The following is a 13,826-nucleotide window of genomic DNA, read 5'->3' as shown; positions in this document are numbered from 1 at the left end:
GGCTAAAAGAAGCCAGCAAATGCTATGCAAAAATGATTGAAAACACAGAATTTACAGGTCTACACACCTTCACAGCAACAGCTCTCTGAATACAGTTTGAAAAGCCATCAATTCAGCGGCCACTAAAAGAGGATTTCAGCCTTGACTCTTGATAAACATACATTCCAAACAAAGACAAACATTGCAACAAAAAGCAAAAGAAAAAGTATCATTCCACACAATAAATCCACATTTATAGTTTATGCAATTGGGGGAGTAAATATTCTCCTTCCTCTTTTCTTCCTCTTCAAGAAAAAAAAATAAAAGACAAAAATAACATGCTGGGGTTTAGTGTAGAGTAACTAGAGTTACCGTTTTTCCCAGGCTTACGAGCACAATGTCGGGATGCACATTTCTGCAATTCTAACATTTGCGTGTCTAATACCAAGTAACCCAGCAAAAAGCCAAGACATTAAATTCTGTGCATGGCATTTAGTTTCACAGATTTTCCTCTTGCTGTACCTTCAAAAGTTTCCTGCCAACCAGCGAAAACACAAGTAACTAACTGTTCATGAGATTACACTACACTTACAGCTCTGTTGCTGTTTGAAATGTATTTTATTTTCTTTATAAAATAATGGGTAATCTTTAAAATTGATTTTAGATGGTTTGAGGCATTACACCAGAGAAGTAATGAGCACTAATGTCAATGATATTGGACACAAATTCATTTTAGCTTTATTTCATGTCCAGTACAATTCTGCTAAGCCTTGAACTGCTAAAGCACTGTTATTAACTCGGCAGTAACCTAACGCATGGAACAGCAAACAAAAGTGATAAGAGTACAGACTGATCAGAACCTCAAGGCTGCTGTCCTTTTTCTGCAGCTATAATTCAATTTCCAATTTTACTTTACATTGGACTCATTATTTCACAGTAATTTTCTTTTCTGCTTCATAGTGCCATCTGGAGGTGAAAGGAGTGAAGAAATGGAAAGATGTTCATAAAGTTAATCATATATATATGTGTGTGTGTGTGTGTGTGTGTGTATTTTCACAGGGGGGAAGGGACCAAACACTCAATGCATTTTGAAAACCATTTAAAACCATCCTGAAAGCAAATACATGAACACGTTTCACCCAGGCATACCCTTCAAGCATTTCTTCTTTCTTTTAATCAAAAAATAACTTCTGCTTTCCTCCCCCCATCTGAACCAACAGGTTAGATTGCTTTTGAATTGCATCCTTCAAGCAATCCAAATGAAAAATAAATTCTGTGCTCTCTGTAAATGTTATACTTTCCAGTTCAAAATACTCCTTCTTCAAGGAAATAACCATATATTTGTCACCAGACGTTACTAGTAGTACAAAGTGTTGGTACAGCAGTTACTCTCCAGGGCTTTCGCTGTCCTGGGGACTCACTGTGTGAAGGGTTGTACATCTAAAAAATAGATTTGGCTCCAAGAACTTTAAAAAGAAAAAAAAAAAAATCAAAATTACAAACCACAACCTAACAAATTAAAAAGGCAAGAGGAAAGGCGGAGTGTCATAATATTAATACTTGGATATCTTAGCAGAGGCTGAACGCGTGCGCAGTTTGAACACAAGCGGTAGCACTCCCAGTGCTTCTCAAACAGTTTTATTACAGCCAGTGTCAGTGCAAAGCTGCGGTTACGGCGATGTAAATCAGCTCTCGCTGCTGTCATGCTAATGGAAGAGTCATGGCTCATGGTGATAATTCCTATAAACTGACCGGGCATATTTAAGAGAACAACAGACTTTCTATGCATGCCTGGAATAAGAACGAAAGGCTAAATCCTGCAAGTCTTGATCCCATCAGTAGTCATTACTTGTCAGAAATCTCACTCCGCTCGGCCAGATTGCTCACATGCATAATGACTACTTATGTGATTAAGGGGGCTGCAGGATAAGGCTCTACATTTGAATTAGTGGTAATAAAATAATTTTTTATTCACGGCCATGGGAATCTTTGTTTGTAAGCTTTCAGTAAACGCTCGTGATCTCTAGACCTTTAAAGAAGCAGGGCCAAAAAATGTCACTTTACAACCAAAAGAAAAAAATGTCATTTCTGAGGAAATGCTGGATACTATATGAGGAGTATTTCTCCTTCCCCGTGTTACAGCAAGAACATTTACAATAGACAAAACATGTGTTTTGTCTTATTTGGACAAGGTCCAAAATCTGGTTTTCTTCAACATGATTTTATTAGGTATATTATACACTGTTCTGCTGGAGGAGAACAACATATGGCTGAACAGTACAACTTAATCCTAACTAAAGATTTCCTGCATCTACTGTAACCTAATACAATGACAGATGCACACTTGCATGTGTGTGGAAGGTTAACACTCTGATTTTGTTTTCGACAAATTTACTCTGCCCGTTTACATCACATCATGAGAGTAAGGGGAAGAAAAACAGCAGGAGTTGAGAGGCGGGGGATGACAGCCTGTACTGTGGTGCCCTCTATTGAGCATCCAGCCCCTCGCCCCAGCCCACAGCAAACAAAGCCCCACTTTCCTCTTAAAAAAAGCCAGCTGTGTTCCCTCCTTCATTTTTTGTAAAGGAGGAAACGTTACTGAACGCGAGCAACTGCGGAGCAACTGTAGGGCATATGATAATGCATACGTTTAAGAAAGGATTAAGCGACACGCGCCTGCTAGGCATTATTCACTCACCAGATAGGAAATATTAGCAAGGCTCCCACTGGGAAGAGGCAGCCACCATGCGTCTGAGGAGATCCCAACCTGCCCCATGGCTGCCAATGCTCCTGCCTGAGCCCTGGCAACCTCGCAACCACCCCCTTTGGAGCCAGTCTCCTGCTTTCTGCATCCCTGAGAGAGCACCCAGTGGAGACACCGCCAGGAGAGTGTCCTCTGACCCTGCACCAGCTCCTGCCTGCGTGACTGCGGTGGGGAAGGTAAGGAGGTGTGAGGAGGAGGGCAAGACCCCAGCCACCTCCAGAGAATGGCTCTGCCTTAGGCAGCCGAGTTTTGGGTGGCTTGTTTGGCATCAAGTGAGCCCAACACACAGCCATCTAGAGCAGTGACACTGTGGATGCCCTTCATCTCCTGTCAATCCTCAGATCCTTTCCCAAAACCCCTACTATGTCTTCCACCCCAGCGTAAACTGCATGTTTGAAAACTAATTGAAGACTAATCCTTTTTCCTGAACCACATAATTTTTTTGAGATCCAACTGTATTCAGTAAAAAAGTGTCACTGATTGAACCCAACTTCATTTAAAATGGTTTTGTTAATTAGCTTTCTAATAAGCAAGCAGGGATGATCTATAAAGGTAATCTAAATCCTGAAGTTAAACCTGTGCAGCTAAAAAGGGATGAAAGCAAGGGGGTTCTTACAGAACTTAATATTATAAGACAGTGTTTTAATTTTGACCTCCAGTTTAAGAATAAGCTTCTCCTGTGAATTTACAGACATCCTCAAAGGTATGAGGATACTTACCAGGAAAAACACATAATTTTTCTTATTCTTACGATGTAATTCATAATTGAAAAGGGGCTAGCTGACTTCCGTTAATGCAAATGGCCTCTTGAAATATTAAATTATGCCCAGAAAAGAAGTGAGCTTTACAGCTCTTCATCACTCAGAGGTAATAACCTATAAGACAAGCAGGTCTTACCCTGCATTTGTGCAGTGAAGCCAAATCAAAATGGGGCACCTGTTTCCAGATCTCACCAAACTCTAGTGTTTTGCTGTAGTTTCCAGCTGTTGGCCTAATTCTCATGCTACCGTGCTCAGCACGGAGAGGCTTCACAAAGGCTCTAAGTAAGCACCTTGCCCCGAGGTAACTCATTCTGGAGTGATGTGTGAAGGAGGACAAGAGAACTCCATAGCTGTCCACGTATAGGCAATATGGTGGAGCTTCCAGGGACAGGAGCTAAATACCAGAGAGCCTACAGCCACTCGACCCTTACTCCTCGGGTACGTGGCTCCTGTCTGGGCAGAGATGGCAGCAACCCGCTCACGCAGAAATAGGCACAGGGCACAAACCAAGACCGTGAAAGATGTAAACTCCATTTCAGAGATGGCTTGGATCCCGATAACTTCACAAGACACTGAGTGCAGAGAGGAGCTTGTGTTCCTGTGTTGCATGTGGGCATTTGAGAAATGCTACCTCTGAACCTCGCCCTTGACAGGTCCACATACACTAGAATCCCACTTCTTCCTGCTGTCACAAAGAAACACCAGCAGGGCTGTGAGGCTGTGCACAGTGACTGCCATTGTTGCTGGGGTGAACGGAGTACTCAGCTTTGCGGTTCTGGGTTACACGACCCCACGCAACTACTTTCTGGCTCCTTTCCCACCACCTTCCTAATACACCAGGGAGGTCCAGCTTCCCCTGGCATTGCCACACTACAGAACATGGAGCATCCAGACCCAGAGCTTCACTGAAGTGTGTGTGTGTGTGTGTATACATCAACGAAGCTCAAAAATACAATTTCAGAAAAAGAAATCATAACCTTTGTTTCAGACTCATAAAAAAGGGGAGAGAATAAAAATAAACAAAAAAAGGCATCATGGCAGGCTCACTGAGCCAGTAAAAAGATCCCTTCTGTATGCAGCAGCAGCAGCAGCACAGAGGTGCCAGCCAGCAGAGGGCAATGGTACAGCACGTAAGGTGCCAAGCCAATTCATCATATCTCTGAAAATTCCTTCCAACTATTCCCCAGGGCTGAGAGAAAGCTGACACTTTTCTAAACAGCATCCAAGTTCAAACATTTAAATCATTACCTTACAACAGAGATGCCTCTCTTCCTACTCCTGGACTAACAGCAGCAAGGTAAAACACTCCACATGCCGCCATTTTCTGCTACATTTAAGCTACGGACATCCACAAAATTGGAGAGTGAGGATACATTTAAGAGAATCTGCCTCTGTGTTTTACCTTCTGAAGCATAGACAGTGGTTGTAAATATTGTCGATGGCGAAATACCGTACCTTGTTACCAGATTGGCCTCTTTGCCATTTTAAAATGAGAGTTATTTTGGAAACTCACTACTCCACGGGGCAGCATAGCTAAGCCAGAACTGCTCAGACTCAGGACCTGAACTACCACACTCTTTGTATGACCATTAATGTTATCTCTTCTATAAGCATAGTCACTCTATTTCACTGTCCTTTCTCGAGGTGCAGAAAAAACCCTCTGACCCTTTTCTGCTTTCCCTTCCCTGACTCACATGGCTTCAACCAGTACTTATTGGCTATACTTTTGGCCACAGATCTCATATAACTGTACATACAGCTGTTAAGCCTAACAAATATGCCTCAGGACCAATGTCTGTTAGGGAGGCTTATAATTATAATAAATTTACTGGAAAAATAGTGGGTCCAATATTCTTCTACCCACTGACCACAATTCTTAAAGCCTAATTAAATGATTTCCTTTTTCCGTTTGCTTATGCAGTTCTCATTTATGGAAACACTGATACTGAAGGAAGATGAATAGTCACTACGCACAGTGTCCTACCGTGCCCTTACCCGGAGCAGTGGCTAAAGAGAGCCTGCAAATATATGCACAATTCCTGCGCCAGCAGCTATGAGCACCCTGCTCTCACACCTGCAGTGACAGGGTACTACAAGAATGGCAGAGAAAGCAGAAAATTACACCAATAGGATCTCTGCCACTGCAGAAGGTGAAGTGATTACAGCAGCAGGACTGAGGGATGCAGTACTGAAACTCATACAGGACTCCCTTGTAATGCAGGCCCGACTCTAGCTAACCCTGATGAATGATTTTATACAGATTGCAGCTGTACTGAAAATGGTCACAGCTGCTAAAGCTTGTTTATGTTAATGGGACTGGTAAACAAAGTAATTTGCATTATAAGCAATATCTGTGTTAGGAGATCTCGCTACAGAATTTTCCCAGGCTCCCAGGGGTTTTGCCCTCAAAGACACTGATTTTCCATAAACATAAAGAGGGAGAGAAGTCTGTTTCTTTGTATGAGGATACCTAGCTCACTCTTGAAAGGTAGAAATAGACATCATGGTGAAAGATCTCCCACCCTTGTACACAACTGCAAAGTGACATAAATCAAAAATTATTATTTATAACCAATGCAGTGAAACACAATGGAAAAGCCATAGTCAAAGTTTCCTTATAACCAATAGAGCTGAAGTCATGTGTATGAAATATGACTGTACAAACAAAAAATAGAACCAAATGTGTAACATGTACAGATGACCACAGGGTGGCTCTCGAGTACCAGAGATGAGCTATTTTAAACCAGAAAACTGATGACATCATAGAAATGCCAACATCTCTAGGAAAGACTGTACTTACTTTTCCAGGAATTCTTGCAGACCCTGCCGGCGATGGTTGACGTGATGAGGATTGTTCATATTGAAAAAGGGAGTTTTAGATGGCAGTTCAGGTAGCTGTCTTTATAAACAAGAAGCAAATACACAGTTAAAACCAATCTGAAATAGCGGAGAAAAATGCCATAAGCAAATGCCAACCCCGAGTATGTGAAAATCACAGGTCATGTTCTAGAAGCTCATGAAATTGAATTTAGGAACACAAGGTTGAGAACTGAGAGGGCTTCTCACACATCTCAAGGGGAAAAATAAATTCATCTAATTTTTCTGGTTCATTTGTTAAGCCTTTATGCATGTCTGGCTGGGTCTGTTATGGGCCTTGCAGAACCTATGCACATGCTAAAAGCGCAGAAAGGAGGTAGGTACACCTATGCTAGACTGCTATTTCTGTTACCTGTGCATAGCAAAAGGAAACAGATCAAATCTGTTACAAATTACAGGGAGGCACAACAAACAAAGGGTATTAGTACAAACCCCATTCTTCTGGATTTAAAGAAGAGAAAATGCCTTGTACGGAGTTAAACTTGTGCTAGTAAGACACACAGGACATGCTCCAGCTCTCATTTCTGTAATTCTCAGAATTAAGATGAAACAATCCTCCCCTTCCATGATTGACAGATTATTAAATAGCCATATATAAAGTTGCTCACATAAGTACTGCATTGCTCTGAAGCCTCTGCCGAAGCCAAACAAATTCTCGAAAGCGTCGTCTAACACAGGATGTTTTCCTTGTAAAGCACATACTGTTTGTCTGTTGGGGAATAAAAAACATTTTACTTTGTAAATCAGCTTAAGCTAAAGTGCAGGCATGGTATTAAAACCATATCCAAGATGCTAATCCCTGAGACACCAGTGGAAAGCTTGACATTAATTCAGTTTAGGTTAAGGACTGTGCTTTATCATTTCAGATAGGACTGGTGACAGTTTCTACTGCTTTCTCAGGGAAATATTTTTCAGTGTTTTTTCTTTTTAAAAGCAAGATTTCTGGATTATGGTACAACTTGCAGTAACAGGGAAAAAGATCTCAGAAAAAAGTTTCAGCAGATAACACCAATCTTTCCAGGGGGAAAAAAAATCATATTTAGCTATTCTAGTTATAATCCTGCAAACAGCTACATAGAGTTCTTCCAGTGTGCAAACCTACTTAAATCAAATCAAATAAACCAATGTGACTGCTCTCTGCATGTAGCAGCATTTGGAAGTTTTCCCACAGAACACTATTAGCTCACTAGAAAAATGCCAATTCATCAAAAGAGAAACAATTCACAGAAATTAAATGCTTTTGCCAAATTCTCCTGTGGAGCATACATTTAGATGAAACGTCATCTACCAGACAGGAGTCCCTTATAAATCTGCCTGCAGTCCAATCCACCCTCAATCGCCTGCCAGGCGCCATATGCCTCCGAGCCAGCCGCATGATGCACATTTTAGAGGGCCCAAAGACGCCAGCTTTCTGGAAGAGTATCTGGGGTAGCTCACAGTTTAAGAAGCCAAATGCTCTAGGAGGACAAAGGGGAACCCAGCTGGTCTAAGAGCCTGCCAGACCCAAGGTTTTGAATCCACTGAGAAGCCTGGATGGTAGGACTTACCTAGAGACTTGGTCTCTGAAAGCCCTGGCATTGCGCTAGTAAGAAGCTGAGCTGATGCTTGTCAGCTTCAGAGATGCCCCTTGCTGAGTCATGTACCACTGGCTCTAAATGGCATCACCCCAACTTAGCAGTCACTGATAAAGCCAGTAATGTTACTTCTATTCAGAAGCACCGATGCCTGTGAAACCATAATACAGCACCCACCCCGCCAAATCTACAGAATTTCTATTTACCAGAGTCAAAAATATAATTGCTTTGGAACCAGTACCTAAACCACATTGCAAAACATAAACATTTCACAGCTCTGATTGCCACACAGGAGAGAAGCACTTGTCACGATGGACATTTAATAAGCCATCACTTGACTGCTTGCTCTCATTATGCTGAATGCTTAACTCTCCCAACACAGGAAGGAACAGCTTTTGATCTTGAGCCAAGCATTAACCATGTGACTCCGTGCTCTCAAATTCTTCACCTGATAGCAGATACACCTCACAAAAATTGTTTTTACATTGCAATTAAAATCCCTGGGTCAAGGTTTGGGAAATTAGGATAACTCCTTCTATATGTCATCCACCAAAGAAGAATAATCAACAAAACAAAATTATGTATAGGGTAGATTTAAGACACATGAGAACCATAATTCTCAGTGCACTCCCATTAACATATGGTAGACTACAATCATAAACCCAAAGGTAGTTACTTGACATACCCAAGCACCACTAAAGTAGCATAATATCAATGTCAAGGTACAGTGAAAACAACCACATTGCGAGAACCAAATAACATGAGAAAAAGAAGAACTGAGGAGAACTTAAAGTACAAATAACCAGACAATTCCTTGAAAAGAAAGTTGTTTTCCCATTAATATCTAAAATCAAAATTCTTCTATAATGGTAACATATCACTGACTATGACAGTCTTCTAGTTGACAAATAAAGCTAAGAGTCTCTGCTGCAAGATATTGTGCAGTGCACATGTGAACACAATACCAGGTTCAACTCCCAGCTCTGCCAGACCTTCTACACGGCCTTTGGCCAACCCACCCTACCTGTTCCAGTGCATCTCAGTCATTAAAAGGAAGAAAATAGCCTCCAGCCTCCCAGAAGTGGTATAAAGAAATTCCATTAATACCCCAAAGAGAACCCTGGCTTGGACAGAAACAGCAGTAAGAGCCCAAAGAATCTATGCTGACATTTTGATACTTACGTGAATAAATATCTCATAATCTACGTAGGAATGCCATGAGTCTTCTTTCTGTGTCCTGGGGTCTCGCACCAAGACAGTTACAAATTCCTGCAAGCGCATAATAAAAAATCAAGCAATTAATTTCCAAAGACAAAGGCAGCCTGAAAGACTCTCTTGATTGCTCTGCTCTTCCACAAACTACTGTGCTCAGATTAAAAGCTGAACTGCTGTTTTATTGAATTTTGCAACCCTATAAAAGGAGAAGCAAAGAGCAATGAATCATCTGCACTCCACCACATGTCTGGGAAATTTTTTGCCAGACTGCTAGCTGAAAAGGGATATTTCATATTAAGCAATACTGTGAAAATTCATACATATTTCATGCATGGGAGGTTTGGTGAACTCAGTAGCCACAAAATAAAAACCTAACAATCAAAGTCACCCATGTCAGAGAGAACTAGGCAGGTATGTTAGGCTTCTCCCACCCTTGTAATTAATCAACATTCATAAAGAATGTGTTTTAAACCTGCTCCAACTACCCAATACTTATATATAACAATTTATTTGCTTCTATATTTCTTTTTGCTGTTTTATCTATATTCTTTTAAATCAAGTATTTATACCCATAGACTCAGGGATCTGAGGTAAGTGCTTGGTATCTCCACAAGGAACTGAAAAACTGCCTTTATCTACACCCCAAATGACTTGCTCCAGCCCAGTGGAAAAGGATGTACCACTATTAATTGCCCCAGTCACAGATTTGACACAGGGAATCAAGGTCTCAAGCCCAGTGTCCCAGATGCTGTGTGGAAGGAGATGAATCCTCCCCCTCTGCTGTATATCCTTCCTGATACACCAGGAACTTAAGCCACAGAGTACAGCCAAGGATATAGGACCTGGGCACTTTGGTTCCAGTCTGTCCATCAACCTGCCCAAGGAAGCAACACAGCTGCACTGCAGAGCGTAATTCCCCATTTTCAGAGGACAACAGTATAGAGTCTTTGTTGTAGCAGTCGTCATATCTAGCCTATTTCCTTGTAATTCCTACATTTATTCAGGTCCCAAAGGAGCATGAGAGGCCTGTGGGCATTACTGTAATGTAACTGGGCATCACTAATAGGAAGATGCTGAAGAATTAAATGCTTCTGAGTATCCTCAGTGACCATGTAAAAACTGGTACTGGGTTTTAAACAAAAACAAATACGAAAACAAACAACAACAAAAAACCACCCACAAAACCAAACCAAACCAAAATGCCTTTACAGCTAAATCTGTATGCTCATACTAAGATGGAAAAAGTTCCTTTAAAATACAAAGGTTGAAAGTGTGCCAACTACCTGTTATTTCCCAAGCAAACAAATAAGCTGGCCTACTTCAGTTGCTTAAGCAAGCTATTCACCCAAAGGGCTAAGTCAACCACTTAATGGCTCAGTTAAAGAAAAGCATATAATTTTAAGTTCTAGTTACATTCCCCCTGAAAGGAAGGCACTGCACAAGATCTCCAGGTACAGGAGACTGTGGAAGGACAGTGTCTCTGGTAACTAACATGTTTTTTTGGTATATCATTGCGTAAATCAAGAAATCTTGAAGTAGAAAGCTCTCAAAATGTGTCACTCCATGCTCAAACCACAGATGTCAGAAATAAAACCTTACTCTTCAGCCAAGTCTTTTCCCCACCACCACGCACGCTTCAGTGTGCCACCAACAGCAACCTTCACAAGACTGACAGCAGAACAATGACAACCTTGAAGGGAAAAGATTTTTTTTTTCCCTGAACAGTCGTTGCACTCTGTACATGTCAGGGAGGTGTTCACGGTCTTGATTACATCGTTTACCACTCCGATTTCCAGGCAGTACTGCTTCAGGGATGGGAGGCATGTGGCCTGATGGTTGGATACAGCCCATGGTTTTATCTCAGCCCAGCTCGTAGTCGCTGGGGTCTTTTCTGCATTATTGCTGGATACACTTTTGGTGTGTGTCATGAGTACCTTGCCAAAGAAAACCTGTTTGAAAGGCTCCCACCACCTCTGCCGTTTCTTTCCTTGCAGAAGAGCACCAGAGACCAGAGGCGTGATTCTCCACTGCAGCTTTTTAACCCCAAGCCAATGTAGCACAAGAGAAACAAATGAACAGAGCTGTAATACTTCTACCAGCTCAGGGTCACACCTTTACTTTTACAAAAACGCTGGTGGGAGACATGAGAAAGTTATTCCCCCTCCTGGGTAGATCCTGAGCAATGTGCTGAACAAAGGAGAGGTAAACCATTTTTTGGTTGCTTTTTTCCACCTGCCTCACCATCTATCCTATTTAGCATACGTGTATAGATATAGTATGCTTTCAGACCCACTCTAAGATCTTTTCATAGCCATAGTCTTACATTTTCCCAAGTTTTTGTCTTCCTCAGCCTCCTATTTCCCCGTGACCCACTCTTCCCCAGAGCTGCAACCACTTCTAAACATACTTCCTTTTCTTTCCTGAAGACTAAATGCATCAGTCCTGCAAGTGGAAGGAGAGGGGTTATGCCAGAAAGCTTCAAACGGAACTCTGCTCTCCTCTTCCCTCCAACTGCTGCAGCCCAGAAGTGACAACTGCAGGTAGCCTGCTCATACTCTAACCTCAGTCCCCCTCCTCTTACCTACTGCCGCACCAACTTCTCACTGACCTCCCTTTCGTCCCGCTTCCCCAAATCACTTCATTTCCAAGTAACATTCTGTAACCCTCTCCTTTGTACAGAACCAAATCAATCTTTGAAGTAAAATGCTTCTTTCAACCTCTGTTATACCAAAGTATTATGATTAAAAGTTACTATTTGATATGCTGGGGGTTAGCTACAGGGTGCCTTGCAAATCATTATAGACTACATGATTCACACACACAAAAAAACCACACCTGTACACTTTTAATTTCCAATTAGTCACTGAGTTTCAATACTGAGGAAGTCAAACACCCTCCAGACTACCTATAGAAGAAAGGAGACCTGCCACACACTGTGGCAGGCAGGTGTCTAGGCAGAATAGCACTGAGCCAAGAGTAAAAATGATCTGCAGTACAGCAGAGCACCTCTGCAAACTGCAGCCCTCATGCACAGTCAGTGTCAGCTCTGATTTGAAACTGGGATTTCAGCAGAACACTTGTTGTTTATTTTTTTTTTCCCCTTTATTTACCTAAGATTACCAATAATGAGTTCAGAATGAAGCAAGAAAACATTAAGCAACTAGAAAACAAAACCAAAAATGTACAGCCTTTCTCAAGATCTCTGGTTACTTCCTCTATAAAGGTCTTGAATCCAGGAAGCGTTAATCCCAATTCCCACTATAGTTTCTGCTGTTCTGAAACATTGGCATTGCAGATGTAGACTATCCCTTCTCTTTTGACCTTTAAGCCTTCTCCAGGATACATGACCCCACTGGGACAACAACATTGATTTAATCAAAGCAGCCCTAAATGCCCAGTGTACTTGCAGATACACTTCTAGAAAAGGTGCTTATGCCTCCCTTTCCCTATAAAAGTAGGCTTGTAAAGGCCAATATTCACATATAGGCTATGCTAGGGTCCAAGCAGAGCTAGGTTAGGAATAATATTTCTCTGGGAGATTGCTGCTGTGTGCTCAGTCTGTTCTGCTCTGCTCTGTTCACTGGTCACAGTCACCAGATTACAGCAGTTTTGGGTAACAAATGCCTTTCTCCTCCATATATATTCCATTCCCTCCCCATCTTGCTATAAAACTTAGGATACTCTCAGTAGGCATGTCTATCTTCAAGTAATGCACTGTTCACCTAATGGACTGGAGGCTGACCTCTTCCTCCCACAACCCACATGAAGACTAACTTCATCTTTTCTCACAAGACTGCATTGCAGTCCAGCTGCACAAGCTGAGAAGCAGAGCCTGAAAAGAGCCAAGGTTTCAGGGACTTTTTACTTTTGTCAGCTGCAATCTTTCTCAAGGTATCTTCTACCCCACCCAGTTCTGCTTGGTTTTTCCAGAATTGCATATCTAGCTATTATGCCACATTATATATACTTTCCCTTTTTGTTTTCTGGGGTTTTTGGTTGGTTGGGGTTTTTGTTTGTGTTTTTTCTTTTTTTTTTCAATTGAGGGGCACAATACACACATGTCCATCATGCATTCAAGAATAATGTGTGTCCTGTAACACTTAAGTGCAACAATTGTATCAAAACCAGAACTTACTGCTGACACTTCAAAGTATCCAAGCTTCGTCGTGGTGGCCTGTTGCACTGGGAACAATACAGACTCAGCAGAAAGCTACTGGAAAAAGTGGTATCTCCATTTATTCCTTCTCCTTGGAAACTGCTAAACTCATAAGTAAGCATTTCCTATCCAAACTGCTAGTGCTATAGCTTTGAAATGGAGCCCAGCAGCCGCCACACCAGCCCAAACATCCCATCCTCGTTCTGGCTAGGATAGAGTTAATTTTCTTCCTAGGAGCTGGTATAGAGCTGTGTTTTGGATTTAGGATTAGAATAATGTTGATAACACACTGATGTTTTAGTTGTTGCTAAGCAGTGCTTACTCTAGTTGAGGACTTACCAGCTTCCCATTCTCTGCCAGCGAGGAGGTGCACAGGAAGCTGGGAGGGGGCACAGCCCGGACAGCCAACCCCAACTGGCCAAAGGGCTATTCCATACCATATGGCATCATGCTCAGTATATAAACTGGCAGGGGAGCTGGCCAGAGGACAGTGATCACTG

General features: G+C 41.9%; 1 protein-coding gene across 1 annotated transcript in view; it reads right to left on the bottom strand.

Annotated features, from left to right (window-relative positions):
* The window catches only part of SNX10 (sorting nexin 10), a 38,184-nt gene that overhangs the window by 4,731 nt on the left and 19,627 nt on the right, over nt 1-13,826 (bottom strand). Inside the window, exons 3-5 of the mRNA XM_075083106.1 lie at nt 9,138-9,224; nt 6,990-7,090; nt 6,305-6,403 (exon numbers count right to left, since the gene is read on the bottom strand). Coding sequence (XP_074939207.1) covers nt 6,305-6,403; nt 6,990-7,090; nt 9,138-9,224 — 287 coding nt within the window. The remainder of the gene's footprint in view (nt 1-6,304; nt 6,404-6,989; nt 7,091-9,137; nt 9,225-13,826) is intronic.

Source organism: Phalacrocorax aristotelis, chromosome 2 (assembly GCF_949628215.1).
Source record: "Phalacrocorax aristotelis chromosome 2, bGulAri2.1, whole genome shotgun sequence".
Taxonomy (NCBI): domain Eukaryota; kingdom Metazoa; phylum Chordata; class Aves; order Suliformes; family Phalacrocoracidae; genus Phalacrocorax; species Phalacrocorax aristotelis.
This window is presented reverse-complemented; position numbering and strand designations above follow the sequence as displayed.